Raw genomic sequence first — 26,448 nt, forward strand, 5'->3', positions numbered from 1 at the left:
ATCGGCTTAGTGTTATAAAAAAACTAAATTATTTAAACTAATTTTCTGTACCCATTTTTATTTTTCTTAGACCTGGATTTATCATAAAATTTTAAAATTAAAAGTAGAAACATTTAAATGACAAAAAATAAAAACAAAAATTATTTTCGACATATTTTTATTAATCGTCTTTACATAAAAAATAATACTTTTTACATTTCAACATTTAGCGCTAAGCATTATTTGATGTGATTCATTAACATTCAAATTTTGTACTTACATTAACATAACACGTGACCGAAGCAAAACTTCTTTTTGCGTCACAAACCTACGTACATAGTAGCGATACGCACCCAAAGAAGTTTTACTTCAAAAATCGATACTATCAACAATTACTATGATCATTTAATATTATTAACCCGACTTGCTTGCACATTGAGTGACACATTTCAAACGATACACAGTGACGAAGACAAAACGAAACATCGCGAGGAAACCTTCATAAAACATTGGCACGTGTAGTTTCATACCTCCTTAATAACTTTAGATATTAACGCACTGCACTGTAACGCCCTTCGTTACAGTGATTAGAGAATTAATTATAAAATGTTCTATATAGAGCTTCATATAAAACAATAGTATCATCTTTGACAAATCAATACAAAGTCGGGGCGGGCCACTAGTATACTATATTGAATGATCATATCACAGATTATAAATACATATATAGTGCTATCTTATATCACAACTTTGTATTTGGAATATATACATTGTTATATTTATTGCATAATCTGTTTTAAAAAAATACAAATATACATTAAGACTAAAAAAATAAATAATAAATTGGCAACACAGGACCTGCAATAATTAACTTAATTTTAAAATATTGTTGACAAATGTGTTCGGTTATTGTTAATCGTTAAACATTTTATCGTCACAATAAATTAGCGAACGTTTTTCAGCAATCGAGTTTTACAGAGGAATTTAAAGGTATTCCGTAAGTATAACTTCAAAATCATTGCCAGCCATCAAAATTGTTTCAACATTGATCGGGTTGAGATACGAGTGGCGAATTTTTTTTTGCAATAAATTTCATATCAGCCGTACTATTTTGTTAATATACATAAGCACTGTATGTATTTTGGAAATAATGAGTTATGAATAATCTCTAAAACTCTAATCTTATTTTGGCCGAAAATGTCAAAACAATATTTCGTTCGTTCGTTCAAATCATTCAAATACTTGTCCTAGTATTAAGTATTTCGATAGTCCTTGATGTTTTCTTTATGCAAATTAACTTTTTATTTAGCTAAATATTAACCCGCCTAATTTTACTTTCCGCTAAGATATATGTATATAAAAAATGGTGTATGAGAAAATACATTATATTTTTTAACACTTTCAATAACAGGTTTTCTGAACTATATTAAGAAAGTAAGAACACTCTGTATCTTTAGTAGTACTTCTATATACCATAAATTAAAGTTAATGAAATAATTTTCAAACAAAATTAAAAATAAGTAATATTTAAAAATTTAATGTAAAATTAAGGCATGTCCACATCTACGACAGTATAAATAAGTTAACTGTAAAGCTATGTCATACCTGTGGGAAAGTAATTGTGAAGTACTTTTATTATATACGTAGTTTGATATAGCACCCATATAGGGTGGTCGTCTCGGATTTACCGTCCCGTCGGATTGTGAGAGGTCATTCATATGATAGAGAGGGAATTGCTTGCACACACTTGTGCACGATGACACGATCCGCGCAGATAACCAGTCCTTCTTGAGAATGGCCGTGATATCATCATATAAATAAACTTCGCATCACAGTTTATTTTGTCATGCATATTGTATACGCAAGTCCGCTTTTAAATGTCGTACACTCGTGAATTAGTAATTAAATTAAGGCTGTGTGAAAGCCAATTTAGGAAGGCACTACTCACTCAATAGTTATTCTACCCACAACACATGAACACTTTATTAGTGTCCCGTTTGGAGATTGAACATCTAGAATCCGATTGTTTCATTGTAGTTTATCAACCAAGAAACATAAACATCATTCGCTAACAGAAATTTTACTTTAAGTTAAAGTGCTATTCGAACTTTCCCCAAAAACTGTCCATATTTTACATAGCTATGATAGTCAGATAGCGAACTCACGTTAACGACGCACCGAGAAAATCGCAAATTAAAAAAAAAATCTCGAAAATACATAATGACATTCTTATTAAGGTTGAATATAAAAAAATTCACTCCAATATTTCAAAGGCATATTGGTATAAACGGTTGTCGAAAAAAAAAAAAAACACTAACGATTCGATTTTTAAATGCACGGGCGAAGCGTTAGCAAAATAATATTGATCTAAAAATTATTACCCCTTAATGAGATTAACTTAAAATTATAATATACAACTAAATACATACGTTTCTTATTATTAAAATTGTCTATATCGTCGTGGACTGAGCTCATTCCCCGGGTCCGATCACTAGCGCACTCACTGCGAAGAAGAGGAACACAACACCACCGATTATGGTAACTGAAAACATTAAAAAATATATATTAATAACTTAATCTACCCATATCTATAAAATGATCAATGAAGAAGTTTTATGTAAGATTTTAAATTAACATGGTTACTTTTTTATTCGGTTTGAGTCTCGTGAACATGACATTCGTAGACAATGTCGAAATATCGAACTCCACCAAATAAAAAGAAAAACATGGTAAATATCCCGTTTTAAATACTCGAAGAAGTTTTATATTTTGAAATGGAATTTGTACAATGTATAATTTATGTTATTTAACTTATAACGTAGCCACGGCCACGCGTGGTCGGGTCTTCGTATATACACTAATTGACTGATAAACTGCATCAAAGTTTAGGATTACTTTCGAATTAATACTTTTGATGAGTATGCAAATTTTTAGATTAAACTGAATGAAAATGACGAGCTGTCGATTAGCCATAAAAAAAAGTATATAAAAATACGACTGCAGTAAATTTTTCAAATGCGATTTTAAATTATTGTTAGCATACAGAATAGTATTGATCATTAGTCTTTTAAGTTCAACAAAAGTTTCGTAACCAAAATTATGGATACTACGTCCGAACAAGCCGCTCAAATTGTGGCATTGGTACAGGAACGTTTTGTGCGAACGAAGGATTGCTAGAAATTTAAATTTAAGCTAATCTACGGTTTCTAGAGTATACCGAAATTTTGTAGAGACAGATTCTTACAAAGATCTGAAAGAAGATCTGATACCGACTCAAACTCGAGAAAACACTTGTAGTGACGACAATAAGAAGGAGCCTCAAGGAAGGGGCATTCATCTCTTTTAGACCAGCAAATGGTGCAAAGCTGTCTGCAGCTCACAGACAAGCCCGTTCAAGATTTGCGCGTGAACTACTTAATTTAACTAAAGAGCAATGGGCCTTCATATTGTGAGTATGGGACATGTTTAAATGGTGCAGACGGTCGCAGAAGTCTATCGTCGACAGAGATATGCTCAAAATTGCACTGAGGGTCGTGTTGCTTTTGGAGGCGGTTCATGTATGGTGTGGGGAGGCATTTCGATGAACGGGCGAACGAAACTTGCGTCATCGACACGGTTCTTACGACAGCACAACTATACAACAGATGTTTTAGAAGCTCAACCTAACATTTAGCGTTTTGTTCAAAAAAATTTGAATATTCCTTAAGGATTTGATGGTACGCTGTTATTAAATTAAACAATAGCTGTCAATTTAAATTTGAATAAAAAGTTTGAATACTTGGTTAAAATATTTATTTCAAAGGCGTCTTGAACGATGATGCAGTTTATGAGTCAGTCAGTGTATATAAATATATAAATTAGATCATCAAGAGTGTCTGTGTGTGTAAAACAGAATAATTGACGTCTTTAATTTACTAAAACGTAAACTAACATGATTTTTGGGTCTAATTAACTGATTTGGCTTAAATCTGAACGCTCATTGTTCGGATATTACTCTATTACGTCATCACTTGCATTCGACCAATGACGATACAGGTTACAACCAAGATCACTCGACTCGAAAGAAAATCTCCAAACTAGGCCTTTCCAGAGAACAAGCTAATTATATCAATACATTCCAAATCGCGACATTAAAACAATGAAACTACAAGTTTAATTTGGAACCGACTCCCATTTTTCAGAGTCAATACTACCAGAACTGAGTTCGCAATCATTCTTCAACGAGATACGTGTTTTTACACATCCAAATTGAACGTGTGTTTAAAACTCAAGGTCGACGCGAAATTATCACTCGTCTTTGTATAAAATAATATTTGCATAAATGACTCTCGTACTGGAACAATGGCTTTTCACACCGGATTAAATTTTACTGCCTGTGTGATAAAAGGATGAATTCATTCCTCGGTTATTTATAATTTAATGATTTCAACGCAGTAAAGTGATACAGATATCATTTGTATGTAAAACATTTAATGTTTACAAAAACTAATTTATATATAGATATATATTGTTTATGTATTATTACAGGACATATACAGTCATAAAAAAACAACTGATCCACTTTGTAGTACCTATTTTTTTGGCTATTTTGGCTTTGTGCGGGGATTTTTGTGTTCTTTTTTGATTGAGTTTATTTTTGACGTTGTGTCGTTGGCGTCTAAATACGTCCAAAATCATGTAAATAAGTCTTAGTACTCAGAAGAACTTACCAGTCCTAACGGATATCTTTTGTGCAACCATTCTCCCACCGATCACAGCCAGCCCTGTACAAAGGGCGTGTCCTAGCGATCCCCCCACCACAACACCGATCGCGTTCTCCCTAGTCGCGAGCACGACCGTCGCTAGCTGGGACCTATCGCCCCATTCGGCTAAGAACGTCAGGGAAGCAGCTTGGAGCAGCACTTTAAGCATTGCGTTACGCTTTCGCCGACGGTTCTCAGCTTGACCCTGTTCCAACATGTCCAGGGTTTCCTCTTTTTCCTCCTGAAATTTATAAAATAATTCCATTTAAAGCAAAACTATTTTCATATAAAACGTAATGATGATGACGCAACTGTATAATTTTATGCATTGTATACAAATATATATATATATATATATATCTATGGAACGAATTAAGGGTACATGCTCATTGGTGACAGATCGATCTAAATCAACCATATATTCCAACCACAAGAGGAGCAGAGACGAAATAAATTAGTTATTTGAATTGACGCGGTATAATTGGCAAAGATCTTGAATAATGTATGATGTACATTTTGGCGTTTTGAATGAACTTTGAAAGTAAAATTCAAGTAGATAATTATAACTGTAAAAATAGTGTTGTTGTGTTAATTATAAATAAAGATATCGACAATGAATGGTTATCAGTGCATATTATAGAAAATCGCAGGGAATTTGTAAATTTACGATTTGAATATGCATACTCTTGTTCGATTGAAATTGGCTATATGTGTAGGATTCATAATATATCGATACATGCTGTATATATGATTGAACAAAGAGACAAAAACACTAGCATAAATTGAAATTAAATAAAGCAGACGCTCTTGATAGAAAAAAGACAATTTAAGTATGTCTGGTGATTTAAAAAAAAACTATGACGTACGAAATTGAAATGTACAAGAATCTATAATTAAGCGATATTACGAATATGATGCGTTAACTATATTCAATAAACATGCTAAGCTTCAAATAAATAAAGCTAGTTTAAAATGAAACAATAACGATTTTACTTATAAATATTTTTTAAGGGGCGTTTAGTTAACCAATGCTGTCTCCTTCTTTCGAATGTAAACTCAATTATGACAGAGAGAGAGAAACATTGATGCACTGTACATCCAATTAACAACATTTATATGTAAGGAACTATTTAATAAAATTAGAAAGTCTTAAGTATCATGATATACAATTTGCCTGCCGTCTAAATATTTTCATCTAATCTAATCCTATACAATGAAACGTTATAGTAATAAATTAATTATTTTTAATACAATACGATGAAAATACAATATAACACTGAGATTATTCAAAGATTCATAAGGCAGTATATAGCACTCTTAATAAAATATCGGCGAAAATCAAAATTTTAAAAATAATATTTATCCTAAAACAACGGCTCAATTCTAAATGTCACATTAAAAATGCCTTTATTTTCTTTACTAAAACTGAAAGGTTATTTTATTTAGAACAATACGTGTGGTTTTAATTTTGTCAAATGTTTTTTAGTTAAAATTCTACACCAATTTCAAAAATATGGTGTTTATATTAAAAAATATAACATCAATCACCAAAGCTCAGTGATTCTGATTACGTATTATTTAATTAAGAGTGCGATACGTCGAGCTACATTTAATTCGACCAAAAAATTAACAACTCATTGTTTTCAGAAAAATATCCTTAAAGTTTTCCAATCGTTCTTTTTTGGTCAAATTTTGAATACGTCAAATATAATAAAAATGATATCAAATGCTGAATTCCTTTGCGAGTAATTAAAAGTATTACATAAGCTGATTATTTAAGGCGTATGTGATGTGATCTGTGCATAACGCAACCTAAAAAGCTAAGCTAAAAGAAAAAAAAAAAACTAATGTGTCATTCGTACTGCCAGGCATAATGACGTATGATCACCCTCAACGGTTCGGGTTGGGTCGAGGGACCCGCTTGGGGCTCCTCGGGCGTCACAGGGGCCTCGACTTCAGGGGTACGAGAAGTACCGGGACTTTGGGACCGTTCAGACGTGGAGCCCTCTTCGGGCGATCTCGATCGCTCTTTGGGAGAGCCCTGTTTAATGTTAGATAACTTGATACCACCTTTAAAATTAGAAATCTGTTTTAAATTCAATCTGTATACCATGGAGTCATATAAGGAATTCCATACCCACTACTTATCAACCAAAACATTCTATAAACCTATTACTAATTTGATTAATGATATTTTAATCAGAGTAATTAGAGAGATAATTAAGATGACACTTATAAAGGAATTCAACATTTGCTTTGTAGGTAATTAAACTCTATTTCTATATATTTATCGCGTTTGCTAAAAATAAAGAAATATTATCTCGACGCTATCAATTCAGATTATATTCAAGAACCTTCGTGACATATTTTGCTATGAAATCCTTGTGGAGACAGAAGAGAGGTTTTGATAAGATAAAAACAAAAATTGTATCCGAGAATTTAGGATCGTTATCAATTTCTGTAGTCTTATTCGTATCTGTATTTATTCATATTATTATTTCATATTAATTTTCAAGCAAAGATAGAAAACCCCATTATATTTTTACTTTTACGGTCATTACCTAAAAAGTGTATGTCATTTTTTTCCAAAAAAATCCATCATTGATTTCGTAACACGCATCATATTATATCCCTAATAATATCATTACCTGATCTTCTCTCCTCTTCAACTCACTCTGAACCTCTTCCAACTCCTCCTGGCCTTCGTTCGGGTCCATCTTCCAACCATCCCTGAGCATTTTCAAACCAAATATCGCGAACAAGGCAGCGCTGATATAATGCGTGTACACCCTCGGTATTACCGTGGCCACCCACCCGAAGGCGGCCGATAGAACAGTCATAAATACTAAAGCGGATATCGCTCCAGCGAAGACTATTACTCTAGGATGTTTCATCGCCATTATGGCTGCGATGAAAAATGTCTTATCTCCTAATTCTGACACTATCACGACGGAAATAGACGCCAGGAAGCCCTGCCAGAAGCTGCCTTGGACTGCAGCCCTCTGAAAAGAGAAGAGTATAAAGTTAATTTCATCTGTCTAAAAAAGCGTGACAGAGAAATTTTCCTATTTGGTTAAAATTTACAACGTTGACAAATATAAAATACTAGCGATCCGCCCCCGCTTCGCACGGGTGCAATACTCAATGAATGTCAAAGGATAAAAAATGGTTATCCCTGAGAGATAGACATACAAAGACAGTGTATAATACTGTAGTACATTATTTTGATCTATCTCGAAGGGTTCAGCCAGCGTTTGCAATGTAAGCGCAAAAATTGTGTTTATTTGCGACATCTCTCTAAAATTATCAGTCTCTACTATATTGTGTATGTATTATACATATAAACCTTCCTCTTAATCTATCTATTAAAAAAAACCGCATCAAAATCCGTTGTGTAATTTTAAAGATCTAAACATACATATGGACAGACAGCGGTAAGCGAATTTGTTTTATACTTTGTAATGATGCCTTCGACTGGGCAAAGATTTCATCGCTAACATAATCCAGGATCACTGGTCTAAGAGAATTGGCGGATATAGGTACATATCATAATATATCTTCTGATTTTCAAGGCTCTTGAATGTTTTAGATTTAGATTGACATAAGGTTTTAATCGAAGGTAGCAAATTTAAATCCCCTAGCAAACACTCTGAATTTTCCAGGGGCATTGTTTCTTGGATAATGATTTGTTGAGTTAATCTCATGTAGGTATCGCTGCATGCCTAAAATATCCATAATAATTGTGATCTTTATGTTTGCGAGTATTTAAAATCAAACAATTACACATCACTATTTCATTGACTAGTCTTTTAGTGACCAACACAAAGGTTCGGGATTTTACTTATGATGAGACGCAACCGATGCAATCACAAAGGTGATCATATCATTTCAGATAAGATTCACAAATTTCGAAACAAAAGATACGAGCGATCTTTGAAATTTAAATATTTTATCAGACAAGCGGTTCGTTTATCATGATACTTGAGTGGTCTGCACTAATACGTGATGTCAATAATGTCAATAATATGAGTAACAAAAAAACCCATATAAAGGATTTTAAAAGGACGTTTAAGAGATAGGGACATAGTCATTTCAGATAGATATCTATACGAATGTTATAAATGCGGAAGTAAGTCTGTCTGTTATCACTTCAGACTGAACCGTTTTTGATGAAATTTATTTATCAAATTTCATCTCAATAGGTGAAGCGGTTTAAGAGTGAAGACGTAGCAGACAGAACTACTTTCGTATTTACAATATTAGTATTGATAAAGTAATAAAAAGAGTTAAAAGATAAAGAACTTCAGCTTCACTATCTAATAGCTGTTCTGAAATAAGTATCAGAGCAAGTTAATAGAAGAATGAAGAAAGAATGGCCCGCTGTTGATCGACATGACAGAGATTAGGGGTATCCAAAGACCCGATATTTTATTCTTGATCTTGGTTTTAAAGTTTATCCATTTGCTTAATTTGTGTTTATAATTCATGTCGTGCTCGGCGGTGAAGGAAAACATTGCGAGGAAACCAGCATGTGTCTAATTTTAACAAAATTCTGCCAGATGTGTATATTGGAGCAGCGTGGAGGAAAAAGCTCCAAGCCATCTCCTTAAAGGGAGTGGAGGCTTTAGCCCAGCAGTGGGAAATTTAGAGGCTGTTACTGTTTATCCAGTAGGTATAGGTAGGTATCCAAGAATATTAATATATATATTATTTTATATTTATGTGTAAGCTAACATCATAGAGGGAAGTTTCGTTTTATTGGATATTAATTTGTAATTAATAAACAGAAACTACTTAGTCTATTCCATATTATTTTACACCTATATAAAATGTCTGTAAGTAACATAGGTTATATTTTACTTTATATTCATCATCATCACCAGGGCGGGTGCCATCTTAAGATATATGTACCTACATATATTAGCACATAAAAATGACTCGTGAGAATCAACAATTAAGCGTCTATTCTGTAACTCGTTTTAAAAATACATCTTATATTCATATTTATCTGTTAGTAGGTACCAAGAATATTGATCTTTTTTTACATTTCCGAGATACATGATTACGTTACGTTGTATTATCGTCAAGAATGGATTAAAGTCATACAGGAGACATCCCTAATTAAAGTACCATATTGACATAAATTGTACAAATGTGCTTTGATGTTATTTCGTTATAGTACTTTTAAATAGGCTATTTGACTGGTTTTTAAAATACATTTTATATTATTTAGTAGAGCTTAAGGAACCCAGTGAAAGTTGATTTTTTTTTAATTCTAGTACATATTTGATCAAATTAAAAATTTCATATTTATATAGCGCGCGTAAACGCTACTTTGACAATATGGCGCTGCAATGGGATCGGTGACGTCAGTTGCCTGTATTGTAATCTGTGGTACATATAATCCACTTACAGTAGGCAAACGAGGTTAACAAGTAAGTGACGTCATCATAGACCCGCCCAATCAGGAGCGTTTTGTGTCATGTGACAAACGTTTAAAAAATGCATTTTTATTTATGGATTTTTGGATAAATTAATTATTATTTTCAACTTTCGTTGATAAATAACCATTTTTAAACTCATAATAAATACTGATTACAATATTTGAAACTTTATTTTGCGCATTGTCAAATAGCCTATTGTAGAAATGTACATTAAATTTTATAATAATTATGATGTTTGTTCTATGTGTGTTGGTCTTGGGACATTTTCGACAATCTCCTCGGTCACACGGCCCTATCCTCATTTTCGGACGTAGCCACAGGCGGTAACCAGTGATCAACATATATTAAAAGTACATATTTACCAACGTCGAGGCATTATATAAACTGTTTAATATTGAAGATAATGGCGGCTTATGTAACACAATAAGGTGTTATTAATAATGAAATTATGCATAACTGTGAGATATAATATCGCTTATCTTATAACGATGACATTTCAAGGTGCGACCTGAGGTTAATATTTAATATTATATATTACTTCGTATTGCTATGTGCAGGGGACGTTGGTGAACTGTACCCTCGGGCGCTCGCGAGGTGGACGGGCAAATGGGCTATCTGGTGACCATTGGTCATTGGTTAGTTGCGCCTGGTAAGGCTTTGTAAGGTAAACAATGGTTTATATGAATATTAAATATTGGCCAACATCACATACATTACTCTGATCCCAATGTAAGTAGCTAAAGCACTTGTGTTATGGAAAATCAGAAGTAACGACGGTACCGCCAAACACCCAGACCCAAGACAACATAGAAAACTAATGAAATTTTACTACATCGACTCGGCCGGGAATCGAACCCGGGACCTCGAAGTGGCGTACCCATGAAAACCGGTGTACACACTGCTCGACCACGGAGGTCGTCACTGAGATATTATATTCTTTATGAATACCTACATTGTCATAAATGAACAAATTAAAACTAGACGTGTATCCGTTATATAAAAATTCGTTTACCTTCAAGAAGGTATAAATGTATTCAGTTAAAACCTATAAATGTACCACGGCTGGGATACTCCTCACCACTCAGGGAGATAGTTTAAGGCTTAGCCCACCACGCTTCTCCAATACGAGTTGATAGTAAACATACATAGCAAAATTTTACCTGATGTGCAAGTTGAGCAAATGAAAACCTTCCATGGGTTTGAACACGGTATATCCATTTAAGTATTACGTATTCTAGCCACTGGGTCCTCTCAGCTCATCAACATATTTATCGTGTATAAAATCGGTTAAATTGTGATTACGTGGATCGTCGCTTGTGTCGGTTTCATAGAATTATAAGCAAATGAGTATTTCAGTCAAGATTATTTTATATTTTTCATTGGCTTCCACTGTTACGAATTCATTCTAGCATTGACATTAAAACGTAATGATCGTTAGTCACGCGATACAGATTAACGCAATCTGGCAAAAAAACAGAGATCCTTCATAAAAGCCCGCATTTAAATATCATAATGGGTACAGAGTAATGTTGCATATCGATAGTCCTCTATCGATAGACTATCGATAGACTATCGATAGTCTATCGATAGTCTATATATACACACACACAATTTCACAAACATACAGTTTATGAACAGTACCTTTACCTATCACAAATTGTTTAACTTTTATAAATAACTAGTATAAAATCTTCATATTGTAACTGCTTTTCGAATTCATGTTATAATAGTGTAATCCTTTTTGGTCATAATTTTTGCATTATATTGTTAAATTTTGTAAGATATTGTAACACTTTTGGATTGCCAAATGAAACAATAAACAATAGTATTGTCACTACTATCGATAGTAGCAATAGTATCGTTACTACCAATAGTATTGCTTACAGAGAGCTAGCGATACTATCGATAGTACTATCGATATCCTGAATAGTTTTCGAGGTCAACTATCTATAGTCAAACTATCGATAGTTCTGCAACGCTGGTACAAAGAGACACCATAAAAAACTATCATATAAAAAAACTATCCGTGATTAACTAATAAGCATTTAATCTCTCTCATTTAAAAACGAAAGGCCGACAGCGAAATCTTGCGAGACCATATAAATTAAAATTTTCGGAATCTATGAATTGAAATCAACCATCTCATCCCAGAGTCGATTCACTAGTCTAATAACAAATGTTCGTGTTAGTGACATCAAAAGCTTGGGCAAAATTAACGACACTTAATTTTTCAAAATGGACGCCAACTATCCCGAACATATCTTAGTTTGCATGTGGTACTATATATTCACTAATATTAAATCTACAACAGCGCGATTTTTAAGACATTTTCTGCCTCGCACAACCGCTCTGTGGAACCAGCTTTCGCCTGCGGTTTTTCCGAACCGATACGACTTGGAAACGTTCAAGAAAAGGGCGTACTCCTTCCTTTGTTGCAGATGTTCATGGGCGGTGGTAGTCACTTTCCATCAGATGAGCCTCCTGCTCGTTTGCACACCTATCATATAAAAAAAAAACATCATAGTCCGATGGAGCACGAGTCATGACCACCATTGCCAACTTTCCGAGGCACGGGCACTGACTTCCTCTTGGCTGGCAAAGAAACCGTTCATTGACCCGATCGGGATTCGAACCGAAGCGACAAGAAAAGGACAACAAAATCATTATCAGTTTCTGTATATCATTATTTATATGTAGTGAATCAACATTGTTCGGTAATGATACTAACATATCTAAATATCATATTTATCTTTAAGGATTATATGTTAACACCATAGTCAGCGATAAAGAACAACAATAAAAACTGATAGACACATGTTACTTGCTTACTGGTAGTTAAGCATATATATTTTACTGTGTTATCATATTTGATACATATTATATATTATGTATAATATCGTGTCAATGTCTGTACGCAAACTCTAATATTATAAATGCGAAAGTCACATCGTCTGTTCACTCTTCACGCTCAAATCACTGAACCAATTTAGATAAAATTTGGTATGGAAATAGTTTGAGTCCCCGGGATGGACATAGGCAGATACTTTTTTAATTCAGCCTTCGAGGGATTAAAATTGGAGATCAAGGATGTTCTATAAAGTCTTATACTCGGGTAAAGCCGTAATTTCAGCTAGTTAATAATAATATTGAATTCCTGGCCGAATTTTGGTCACGGTGGTATATGTAACCAGCTATCTGTGCAGCAGAGATTAAAGTGCAGACTTGGCAATCCAAAAATTTCAGATTTAGATGCTGATAAAACCATGCAGGCACATTAAAATAACATCAATCAAATTATAGATAGAAGAAACGACAACGGCACGTCAACGAAGATACGTGTGTAGAAACTAAAATATCATCAATAAATAAAAAAATTGACCGTGCAAATAAAGACGCCCTCTTTATTCCCTCTTACTAACATTATCGAACGGAAAACGTTCAGTGGCGGTATTTTTTTATGGCATAGGAGGCAAAGTCAAAGTCAAAGTCAAAAATCTTTATTCAATATAGAAGTGTTTACACTTGCTTATTGATTGTCAAAAATCTACCACCGGTTCGGAATTTAGCACCTCGGACCTGAGAAGAACCGGCGAAAGAAACTCAGCGGGATATATATATTTTTTTTTAACCATTTTAAACGAGAGGCTCACCTGACGGGAAGTGACTTCCACCGCCAATGGACATCTTCAATACCTATGGGTTTGCAGGTGCTTTGCCGGCCTTTAAGGAATGTCAATGAGCCTGTGGAATCCACCTACTCGGGCTTGTTTATAGACATTCCACTGGGTTCGATTTTTTATGAAGGAATAAAAAAATATTAAGAACAATAAAACGAAAATATTTTGCTGTACTCCTTCCACTTCCTTAAATTATTATTAGTAATTTATTCAATGAAGTTATACATGGAATAAAAGTCGAATAACTTTCACTACTTTGTTAAATATGCAAGGTGCTCAGGTACTCGATGTGCCGTGAGATGTGTCTCATCAAGACAAGACACAGAGACAAACGGTTATTTCATAATTTACATTTATCATAATACTGCTATCATACAGATAGTTTCATATAAATATTGGACAACATCACATACATTACTCTGATCCCAATTTAAGTAGCTAAACCACTTGTGTTATGGAAATCAGAAGTAACGACGGTACTACAAACACCCAGACCCAAGACAACATAGAAAACTAATGAACTTTTTCTACATCGACTCAGCCGGGAATCGAACCCGGGACCTCGGAGTGGCATACCCATGAAAACCGTTGTATACTCTACTCGACCACGGAGGTCGTCATAATAAATACAGACCTAAAATAGTTATATGTAGCTATAAATTATGATCATTCATTATTTATCACCGGCTGTATGAAAGCGGACTCATCCAATACTTAAAAAGGAAAAAGTGAAAACATTATTGTTGCCACTCGGATAATATTATAAATGATGAATATGTATTATAAAATTCTTATATAAGCAATATCTAAATTCACCTCCAAATTCGAATTTTAAGCTCCAAAATTTTCGAATTTAAAATTCCGAGACTGATTAATGGGTTCATTAGGCTGATATTGGTTGTTATTAATATTTTTCACATTTAGTTTTCTTTTTTGTAGCTTGAGAACAACCTACTCTAAACAATTTACCGATTCATGCCAAAGATTGCACTTATATGAGAGATTTAAAATTTTAAGAGTCAGGGAAGAATCCCACGTCCTAAGTACTTTTCTGAAAATTTTTCGGAAACGCACTTTTATAAATTTTATCAAGCACAAATCAAGATCAACCGCCGACAAAAGTTTCACAGACGCTGGGAATTACCGTTTTCATGAATTTATAATCAATTTGTTTTTTATAAAGATTATAAATTTCACCCATCACTATCTCCAGGTCGCATGAGATGCGCCCACTGATTAGACCAAAGAGACATCACGTAATTTAGAGGATACAAGATAAAAATTGATCGATCGATCATTATAATAGATTCAATTTGTTTTCTTCGTGTTTTTTATGTTATAGGTAGTCGGACGAGCAAATGGATTAATATTTATTGGTCATCACCGGCCATAGACACGAAATATTAACCATTCCCTACGATACACAATACAATACAATGCGCCGCAAACTTTGGAAGGTTGATGTTAAGTCCCTTGTGCCTGTAGTTACACTGGCTCACTCACCCTTCAAACCGAAATACAACAATGCAAAGTAGAGCTATTTGGCGGGAGAATATCTGATGAGTGGGTGGTACCTATCCGGACAGACTTGCATAAAGCCGCACCACCAATAAAGTTTTAAATCAATCATAACGATCAGTCAAAATTATATGTTACATTCAATTGAAGACAATTTCACAGTTCATATTCAATCAACGATTTCAATCTGCATCGCTGACAAGCGAAGTATTTACTTCGGCTGGATTTGGACTTCGAATTCGTTGGATAAAGTTCCTTGGGGTCTATTTGTGTTTTATATATTTAAACTGTTACATGCTACACTGTTATTGTGTCAACAATGTACCAATTCCTTATTTTACACAAAAAAAAAGTATAAAAAGGTCTACCTATTCTTAACTTATATATCGGAACGAAGTTCTTTAACGCGACTTACAGTCGAGTGAACTGGCAGAAATCGTCGCGTAAGGAAGAAACTTTTCTTTCTCTCCGACTCTTTCGGTTATATACGGATTTGTAAAAAAAATATTTAACGTAAGATATTAGTATAATTTTAATTCACACGCCTTTTTAATAAAAAAATATTTTTTTAACAGATATTTATTCTCAAACGTTCTTAATTTCTTTCATTGTATATAATATGTTATTTAATACATAATATATAGCAAAAGCAACTTCGTTCCAACCGTGTATCCGACGACCACACTCATTATTTTATTCATTTTCATTAACTGAATGGCACATCGTTGAGCAGATATCTATCCAGACGGATAGAAACCACCCGCTCTGCTGTATTCCGATGTGAAAGGTAAGTCTAAAGAATTCATGTGGGTGATTGTTACCTCTTACCATTAGGTTTGACTATAATTAGTAAGTAACCATTTTTTTTGTATTAATCCACGCTAAACACGCATTCAAAAATTACAATAATGTCCTTGTATACGTCCACGAAAAATAGTGCTTAATTGTGTCGCGTAACGTATAATTAATCTTTCGAATTCGCACTTAAAGGTACATATAAGTATATCATTTCATTCGGAATAATTTGCTCAAACATCGGGACAGAAGTCTAAATATTTGGAGATTGAATTTAAAAACAAGTACCAATTTACTCTTAAGAAAGGATGAAAGAACTCCAACCAGATAATATTAGAAAGACTATGAAGAAACAAACGTAATTTGTATTCCTTCGACTTTACTCATAAACAGAAGCAACAAAATTAAAATTTAAAAAAATTACGATCTTCCATATAAACTTTCATACCCGATCTGATCATGACAATAAAGAATTTCTCTTCTAAATGTCATGTTTCTAGAGCTACTGAGTTGGTCAACCATTTACAAAATGGTTGACCAACTTACACAGCTGATAGCCTGTTGTTTTAGATTTAAATTTAGATTTGTATTATACGAATACTTGTCTAGAGTTTGTCAGGTTGGTTCACGTTTAAGGTAACTAGAACGGTAATCATAAACGGCCTTCGTAAACGTCCTCCGTAGCACTTCAGGGTTATTGAAGGTATATGAAGCTATTATCGCCTTTAATTAAACACGAGTTATTTAATGTGAATTATGATATCAAAACGTTTTTGGTAGTCCATAGGTTAATGTATAATCATGCGTTGTCTATCCGGCCAATGTCGGCATCGCAGTCATACTTAAGGGAATCTAGTAATCTGCGCGGGATTTTATTGAGCACAACACAGCGCGCTAACCCGAGTTACCCCTGAGAATTTATCGACAGAATAATCCAATAACATTTTTACTGACCAAGGGTTAAATTAGCCACTTTATCAACAAAACAGTCCAACTCTGTTGCAACATACATTAAATAGATTTACAGCCTTTGATTGTAAACCTGATATTTATTTTTAAATCGTTAATCTAAACTTAGAATTAAAGGCAGTTTTACATATGTAAGTAAACGAGAGATTTGCGCTTGCATTATATGCGCTAACATGTAAGCCGAGTGATTACACTGAACAAGGACATTCGGATGTTCTGTGCTCATTTCAACGAGCAGAACCAGTGCTACTTACTGCAACACGTTATTTAAAGTTCATTGACTTTGTTGATGAATAGATTAAAAACCACTTTTGGATTTGAATGGCTTATAATAGAACTGAAGCAACGATCATAATCAAAATATACTTTATATAGTAAGCACTTACAAGCGCTTTTAAATCGCTATTTAATATAAATTAACTGAATGTAAGGTTAAACTACCGGTTCGGAACATAGATTCTACCGAAAACTACCGATAATAAATATCGATGTACCTGACGTATGTAAATGATAAGGTAAATTATATATCTTCAAACGGTACTGGCACTACAGCGTCAATGACGTTAATTAAATGTATGAGATTTAAAATATTATATTAATGTTAAATGTTAATATACTTTATTGTACACCACAAACAAAAATACAGATATCTTAGGATTAAACAAAAAAAACAACGGGCGGACTTATGGCTAATTAGGCATCTCTTCCAGACAACCCAATCTGAGAGAGATTTTTATGTCGTTTGACCTAAAAGTTTAAGGCCTAATTACAAATTATCAATGAATTACCATGTGTTCATTACCATTTGATTCATCTCTTACTCGAAGATCAAAGAATACTTCACTCAAAATAGAAGGAAATGTGTCTAAGATAGCCAGTGACGATGACATTGCTTCAGCTATATATATTAAATAACATTATATATTATTTATTTTTTATGGCATTGGTTGGCGGACGAGCATATGGGCCACCTGATGGTAAGTGGTCACGACCGCCCATAGACAAAGGCGCTGTAAGAAATATTAACCATTCCTTACATCACCTATGCGCCACCAACCTTGGGAACTAAGATAAGTAAATTAACAACTCTTGAGTATAATTAAATGAGAAGAAATTAAAAATCCCGTGTGAATAAAAATAACAACAAATATGTTTAAATAATGTCACACGAAATAAAAAGAGACACTGAGTTTCTTTCGCCGGTTCTTCTCGGGTCAGGGTGTTTAATTTTCCGAACCGGTGGTAATGTTTGATTTGACTCTCAATAAGTAGGTGTAATGCTTCTATATTGAATAAAGGAATTTGAGTTTGAGTTTGAAAGAGAGGAAAGGTCGCCTGGAAGGAACGTCACATAAGGCTTCATATGCCGATTTCTGCCGTTACCAAAAAACGGCATTTTTTCGCTTCATTTCTGTTACAGACGTATCCACTACAAGCATAAATCCCAAGTGCAGCATAACTTCCAAAAATCACTTTAAGTTCCTTACTTTTAAGATATTAACGAGCCGTTATTTTTTACTTTACTAAACCCTTCGAATCAAGTGAAAATTCAGTTTGAATGTGATGTGTTTCGCCTCAGACCAAATTCCATGATAATGCGATTAAAGAAAATTACGACAGTGACGTCATCGTCTACATCCTTCACTTGAGGAACGTGACACCAATCACACAACCGCTAATGTTTTCTCCTTTAGTGCCGTGTGTAGTGCAGTAGTGTACTTATAGTTCCGTATTAGAATATTTATCAAGACGTATTCCGTATAAACTCATCGTGACGTCACATCGCCTAAAATAAAAGAATGGTCACGTCAAATTATGATAGGCACTTTAGATGATATGCTGGAACAGTTGAACATACAAAGATAGGCTGTTGAAATGAAGTTCGCCGTATTCGAGTAAATATTATCAGGTATTATCTGTATCTCATTAACTTAAGCGGTTTGCAATCAATTGCGAAAGTTAATTATAAACGAATATGTTAATTGTACCATTTAATTTATAATTTTGTATTTGCTAATACAACATACATATACAATGTACATACTTCAACATAATGCTGAGGTGGTTACTCTTTAGCCAAATACATATTTCTATATATAAATACTAATATTATATTATTATGAATGGTAAATGTCCATAAAACTTTGGGATTCGAACTTTTACCATCATTCACTTGGTAAATCTTAGGATTTACATGTTAGGTTAAGTTAGGTTGGAATGGTAAAAGTCCGAAAAAGTGGTCCCTTTATAATAAATACTTACATTTACCAACTCATGTTGGTAAATCTTAGGTTTTACTGGAAAATCTTAAGATTTACCTTAGTTCGAGCTTTTACAGTAACATATATACTAATATTATAGTTCCAAAGTAAGTCTGTCCGTCTGTTACTCTTTCGCGGCCATGCCACTGAACCGTATTTGATGTGTAATGAGGCCGGATTGTGTGAAAGACGATATGGCTGGAAACAACGTTGTGAGATGACGCCAGACAGAGAAGTATGGAAGACATGCTGCGCCGACCCCAAATAAAATTGGAATAAGGGCAGGAGGATGAGGATGATGATTGTAATGAAGCCAGTTTGGACCCCACGGTAGAATACCTCGCGACCAATCTCTACGACGTGTGCGAAGCTTGAAAATTTCATTCAATTCAGCCGTCACATTCCCTTCAGCCTTCCTGGCGCGATTGAGTAACAAACACTCATCCATCCAAGCCTCGCATTTATAATATTAGTAATATATAGAACAGACTAAGATTTAAAATAGAAAAAATATTTTTTTATGGATTTGTTGATTATTATTATAATGTGAAAAATCTATCGGCTTGTCTTGGGGGTAAGAGCATACCGTGACGGCACCATCTTGACCCCTATACACTTTCTCTATATATTTTAGCTACTATGTTATTATACTCGGGGCTGCTACTGAGATCTTCGTCGTCTAATATTTTTTTCTTTATCGACCCGAGTTTAAAACATCATTTTCAGCCATAAAGCTAGTAGACCAAAGAATACGTGATGTAACAAGGTCCTTTTTTTTCGCTGGAAAAACGCGTTACGCGCTTCCCCACGTGATGGAAGGTGGGGGGGGTGTGGGACTCCCCGGAGCCCTGGACGCCGAGTGCGCCCAGGTACGCCGGGTTTACCCGCTAAAAAACCAGCGGTACCCTCTCCGTCTTTCGGCGGGCGCCACGGGATCGCTTGCGCATGCTACCGTGATGTAACAAGGTCCTAACCTAACCTATAACTACATTATTTTTTACCGTCTATAACGGATCTCTTAGGATCACGAAAATATATGCCTTTTTTTACTTTTATTAAATCAAGAACTACTAGAAATCTAACGAGTCGAAGAATAACCGTCGAGACCTTCATTAAACATCACTTGATACATTATCCTTTATATATGGACGTAAATGTTGTCATTTCATGAGAAACTTCAATATAAAAAACGATCCTTACAAATAAACACTGTTTATGTGTGAAATAGTTACAAAAATTTTTGTAATAATTTTTAATGTGAAATTACTGATGATAGAAAGAGCTAGCTATATATATAATTAGCTAGCCGACCGTCCCGACTTCTTCTGGATGAAATAAGAGTTTCTATTAATTAAATTACTTCGCAATTTAAACTTTCTATCAACTCACTCAAATACAAACAATAAAAAAAAACATCGATATCGTTCCAATCGTTTAGGAGTTAAGTCACACATAGACGTACAGAAAATTTATATATAATCTTCTAAACATAAGACTGTATTGTTATAACATTTAAACTAAACGCTCCTTAGCGAGTACTATATAGTTGAAGATTATTTGTAAATTTACAAAATGCAATATTGGAGTACGAGTCATACATTTTATCAGTAAAAACACATAAACGTTAAACAAATGTTTTTCTTTTATATATGTTTGTACAGCTGATAAACGAAGTTGCATTTTAATTACAAAGGTAGCTGTTTTTTTTAAGGTAAAACTTATTTGAGCGCGACAGCGGAAAAGATTCAAGGTTTCAATGCAACGATTCTACGTGCAACGTTTAAGTTTCTAAAACAAAAAAAAAATTATTATTTTCTGTATAGTGGCTACCTTACGATCTCCTGTTCAAACGAATAAAAAGTAATTTGAGTAAATTTTCTTAGAAGCCGCCCTCGAAAAAAACGTAGAGCCTGGTACTGCGTCTGAACTCTTTCCGATCGTACCGGATTGTTGTACCATCAGATATTGGGGTTAGTAGAATAGATAGAACACCAGTGTATACACTTTTGCAGTGTAATAAATATTTCGTACCGGGTTAGTCTCCTTTGGAATTTGCCCCCATGACTTAAATCTGTCATCATAATTATCTTTGGACGAATATTATTATTATTACAGAGTGGTACCATTTAAGTAAGACAGCGCAGTAAGCCTTATTAATTAAGTAATATACTTTTTTTTGTGTTTTGTTCGTTATCGCAAGTAAATATTTAAAAAAATCACAGTAAATAAAAATTAAAAAACCAATACGTTCTATATTTAGAGATAATTCATAACATAACATAATATAACAATGGTCTGGTTAAGCAAGATACTACTTACAAGTAAATAAAATCAATAGTATAATATCTAAACCAGATCAGTTTTACTTTGTGATAGCCCGTCTGGGTAGGTCCCACCCACTCATCATTCAACTGCCAAACTCAGACTCTGTTGTATTCCGACTTGAAGGGCGAGTGAACTAGTGTAACTACAGGCACAAGGGACATAACATCGTAGTACCCAAGGTTGGTGGCGAATTAGCGATTTAAGGAACGATTAATATTCCTACAGCGCCACTGTCCTTGGGCGGTGGTGACCGCTTACCATAAGATGGCCCATTTGCTCGTCCGCCTACCTTTATCATGAACAAATAAAAGAAATTGCGCCTTGAGGGTGACAAAGGGTATGACACACGCTTATGACGTCACACTGTTCATACAATAAGCATTCCGAACAGATGATAGTTTTATATTTACATTGACATGCCAGACTTGTAAAATGACGATACAAAAGTGTTTCGTAAAAGCCTAGTTGAACGAGGTCATCAACCTTTGAAATAGGTTTAAAACAGATCAACTGTAATACATATATAAAGTTGAAGTGGTAACCCACGGGAGCGTAACTGCATATTTTTTGTTTTTAATATATGTATTAAGGTAGACGGGCCACCTGATGGTCTCCACCATAGACAATGTAGTCATAGACATTGGATCTAAGAAATATTAAGTATTCCTTACATCGCCAATGCGCCAGCAACCTTGGGAGCTAAGATGCTATATCCCTTGTGACAATATTTGACTCCCTACTGGAACACAATAGTATTAAATAGTACTGTTTAGTGGTAGAATAGACAATGAGTGGGCTGTACCTACCCAGAGCAGGTTTACACAAAGGTAACGACTACAAGACCACAATTGAATAGTCGCCCTGGTTATTGTAAATTTCCCACAGAAAAACGACAATTTTTCGCTCATCAATCCACATAAACACCGGAGCATAATTGCATCATTTGCCAAACTATATCATAAATTTAGCGTTACCGAAATAGATTTGGACTTCATGACGTAGGTACTTGCGTCAAATGAATACAAAAAAAAAAGTTGCTATTTTAACTTTTTCATAAGATATTAAAAACAAAAAACTAGGTAGGTATAGACTTGGTTCATATATAAACGGATTATAATTTGAGATTTATATATTTTACAGCTAAATGTTTGCGTAATTTGAATTATAAGTTTTAAAGCGAACCAGTTTATATCAGTAACCAAAACAGATAGGATAGGGCGACCTCTGTGGTCGTAACCCGTGTACACACTACTGTGTGTACACCGGTTTTCATGGGTACGCCACTCCGAGGTCCCGGGTTCGATTCCCGGCCGAGTCGATGTAGAAAAAAATATATTAGTTTTCTATGTTGTCTTGGGTCTGGGTGTTTGTGGTACCGTCGGTACTTTTAATTTCCATATCACTTTTGATCGATTTTTGGGAACAGAGTAATGTATTTGATGTTGTCCAATATTTTTTTATTTATTTATTTATATTCATGTTTACCCACAATAGACACTAACATAAAATAGCGATAGAGTTTGTTTGAATATGCGCTAACCAGATATATTTAGATATTTAATATATTTTCCGGTAGATAGCCCATTCGTTGAGAAAGATTATAGTCTATATACTATAATGCTACGAGAGATGGAACAATATAATTTAGTATAGAACAGATGTTCATATTATGTGCCACCTCATGTTGTGTTTAGTTACTTACCATAGATATGGCGCTGTTATCTAGACTAACATTGTAAAGCCACATTGCGCTAATCTCGGGATCTACTCGTTCGATTTTAAAATATATTATTTCGTTAGATAGCCCATTTATTGAAAACGACTAGCGGGAGCAGAGCAGAAACTGAAACCGCAAGTAGCCGCTTCTATACAAATATGTATTTACCATACAGGCTCTGTTCCTACAATTAACAATTTCCAACATCGGTAACCGATCGTTTTTGATTTACGAGTAACGTGCAGTTTGTCGAACACAGCCGGACATCTAGCTGTAGGATCTTCGATGTTATTGCCCTTGTTTCTATAGTTACACGGCTCAACCTTCGAACTAAAACGCAACGATTCAAAGAACCTATGTTAAACGCCTTAACGATATATTAAAATAAGTTCCTATACTCTAACAAGCCTGATTTTACATGGTCAAAAAATAATTCCACTTGGTACGGAATGTAAATTCAACTAAATGAACCGACAAGAGACTCTGTAATTACCTTTTATTTATTATCAATGTCTTACATATCTTAATGTTATGTAGAGGAACGACCAAACGTTTGTGTTTACGCAGGTGTAATCTGAATATATTGAAGGAATTCTAGAAATCCTAAACTAATAGAGAACACCACTACCATTAAGTAATACCTTTACGCCTGTATCTATTTACAAATTACATTAAAATGAAAATTGTATGTTTATTTCCGTAGTTTCAACACTGGGATAATTTAGTATATAACATAAGATTCTAAATATTATTAACGGCTTCACACGGGTAGAATAAGGGTATTTACACAAATTTCAGATTCAAAAACAAAAAAAAAACCTTTTTTTCCACCGGCTAGGAAAGTTAATATTCTCAGTTTTCTCAACTATAATATACAAGTATTATACATATAAACCTTCCACTTGAATCACTGTTTATCAATGAAAACTGCATTAAAATCCGTTGCATTATTTAAAAGATCTAAGCGTACAGAACAACTACTACTCCCCGTTGGAGCGACTTCATTTTATACCATGTACATAACCTATGAACATAACCGATTTCAGTTCAATATTTGTAAGTCCAGTCGAAAGCAAAATTAGATGTTCAAGGCGGGAGAAGCCGCAATGCGCAGCTAGTAATTCATTTTCTATTTGAAGTTTTAATACATCAAATTTTCATCGAAATTACTTTACCATAGATATTAGATATGTGTTTGCATATATTTATGTTCAGGGAAAGGTTTTTCGTCTCGAATATCTTAAAGATAAACAATGACATTGACTCAAGAGCTACTTTAAATACATTGTTGCATAAAAAATATTGAATTTGTATAATGTATTCGATAGCTTTTATTTCGATTGATAAATAAATAGATCCAGTATCTAATGACGTCAAATGAGACGAATTGACAATTGAATGTCAAATGACAATTATTCTAGTTTTGAGACTTTGACAGAGTTTGAATATAGTATGGAAAACTTTTTTACGAAACTTCCTAAGTTCTCAAGGTCAGTGACGCATTGACGTAAGGGATGGTTAATATTTCTAATATTGACCATGTCTATGAGCGGTGGTAAGCATTTAACATCGGTCGGTCCCTTTGCTAGTCTTCCTACCTAAATAAATACGTAAACAAATCGAGCCTGTATTGAGCGAAATCGTAAGAGCACTTGTTCTAAACTCAGAAATAAAACGATGTTTATCAGGTTATTTTATATAATTTTGTTAATACTCGATGCAAAATCAAGAGTATCAATGTACCGCCATAAGGAATAACTGTCAATATTCGTGTTACCAGATTAAAAATATTTATTTTTAAAATGTCTTTACAATGTAATATATATTCGTAATAAAATAATAATAAAATTTGTATAACATTTAATATTGAGTATTTCATTCTGATTGAATCTTAGACATACGTATTATTATTAATATTATTTCGATTATAATATAAGGTTAACCAAGATTGATATGCTATTTTGAGACTAACACTCTTCAACCGTCATAGTTATTATATTCAAAGTCGCATGTCGAATGAGTTTATATTTACACGATTGATTTTCATATGCAAGTTATTTTTATTAACCTTGTTAATTCAGTTTTTTATAATATTTTCCTGATAGGTATAGTACAAAATATTTGTAAAATACTAGTAATACTAGTATTTGATTTAAATACAACTTTAGCACCTCGTCTGATTTGCTTGGATATATCGTTATCACAACGACATACATACGGTAATGAGAGCAGTAATGAGAACATTGTAAGTATCACTTATAACGTTGTTAATGTACTAAAAAATAAAAATAAAACAAATATAAAAATAAGTACTTGTATAACAATATTCATAAGCCATGTCCTAACATCAGAAGACTCCACTTCGGGTACAACAGTCGTAGTCAACGGAAAATCCGTTGATATATCCGTAAAATTCATTTTTCAACACTTGCCACTGCACTTTTAAAAAAAAAAAAAAAACAAAATAAAAAAATCTAAACGTCACTTTCATTCGCGCCAAATGAAACACTGACAATCGTTCGAATCGTCGCCATAGCTGTATTCATTTGAAATTGATAAAGTATATCTTGAGAACATCAGATAATATAAGATTTCATTTGATGAACCAGTTCTAAAGCGACGATAGTACGCGACCAGTCGCATGAAAATGCGCGATCGTACTACGCTGTTATATAGTTTTCGAGGAAAACTAAAGCGAATAATTTAAGAATCAGTGAGTTTGTCGAAGGCTAGGACTTTAAAACGCAAAGGCTTCGTTTCGAAACACTATCCAGCTTAGGCGTTGAATTTTAAGTAAGGAGTTTGTATCCAACATAACAACTTATTTGCTTGGGTCAGTTTAAGCTATTAATAGATGCGTGTTACGTAAAGGCGTAAAATTTATTATCGCACTATGACAAAGCAGATGTGATGTAGGCAGTGTGTATAACCGTCGTGTTTAGAACGAAGAACGAACCTTATTTTAACTAGTTTTTAAATAAACAAAACATAGATAACGCTAAGTACTCCATTATATTCGCC

General features: G+C 33.9%; 1 protein-coding gene across 2 annotated transcripts in view; it reads right to left on the reverse strand.

Annotated features, from left to right (window-relative positions):
* Window positions 1-140: 140 nt before the first annotated feature.
* The window catches only part of LOC113403137 (uncharacterized protein), a 39,520-nt gene continuing 13,212 nt past the window's right edge, over window positions 141-26,448 (reverse strand). Inside the window, exons 1-4 of one of the 2 annotated variants that reach the window (XM_026643596.2) lie at window positions 25,741-26,096; window positions 7,370-7,723; window positions 4,689-4,962; window positions 141-2,521 (exon numbers count right to left, since the gene is read on the reverse strand). In XM_026643596.2, the coding sequence (XP_026499381.2) occupies window positions 2,451-2,521; window positions 4,689-4,962; window positions 7,370-7,723; window positions 25,741-25,845 (804 nt within the window). In that variant the 5' untranslated portion in view covers window positions 25,846-26,096 and the 3' untranslated portion in view covers window positions 141-2,450. Of the gene's footprint in view, window positions 2,522-4,688; window positions 4,963-7,369; window positions 7,724-25,740; window positions 26,097-26,448 lie in introns of those variants that run through there. The other variant, XM_026643597.2, reaches the window with a different exon arrangement.

The sequence above is a fragment of the Vanessa tameamea genome, chromosome 25 (genome assembly GCF_037043105.1).
Source record: "Vanessa tameamea isolate UH-Manoa-2023 chromosome 25, ilVanTame1 primary haplotype, whole genome shotgun sequence".
Lineage (NCBI taxonomy): Eukaryota > Metazoa > Arthropoda > Insecta > Lepidoptera > Nymphalidae > Vanessa > Vanessa tameamea.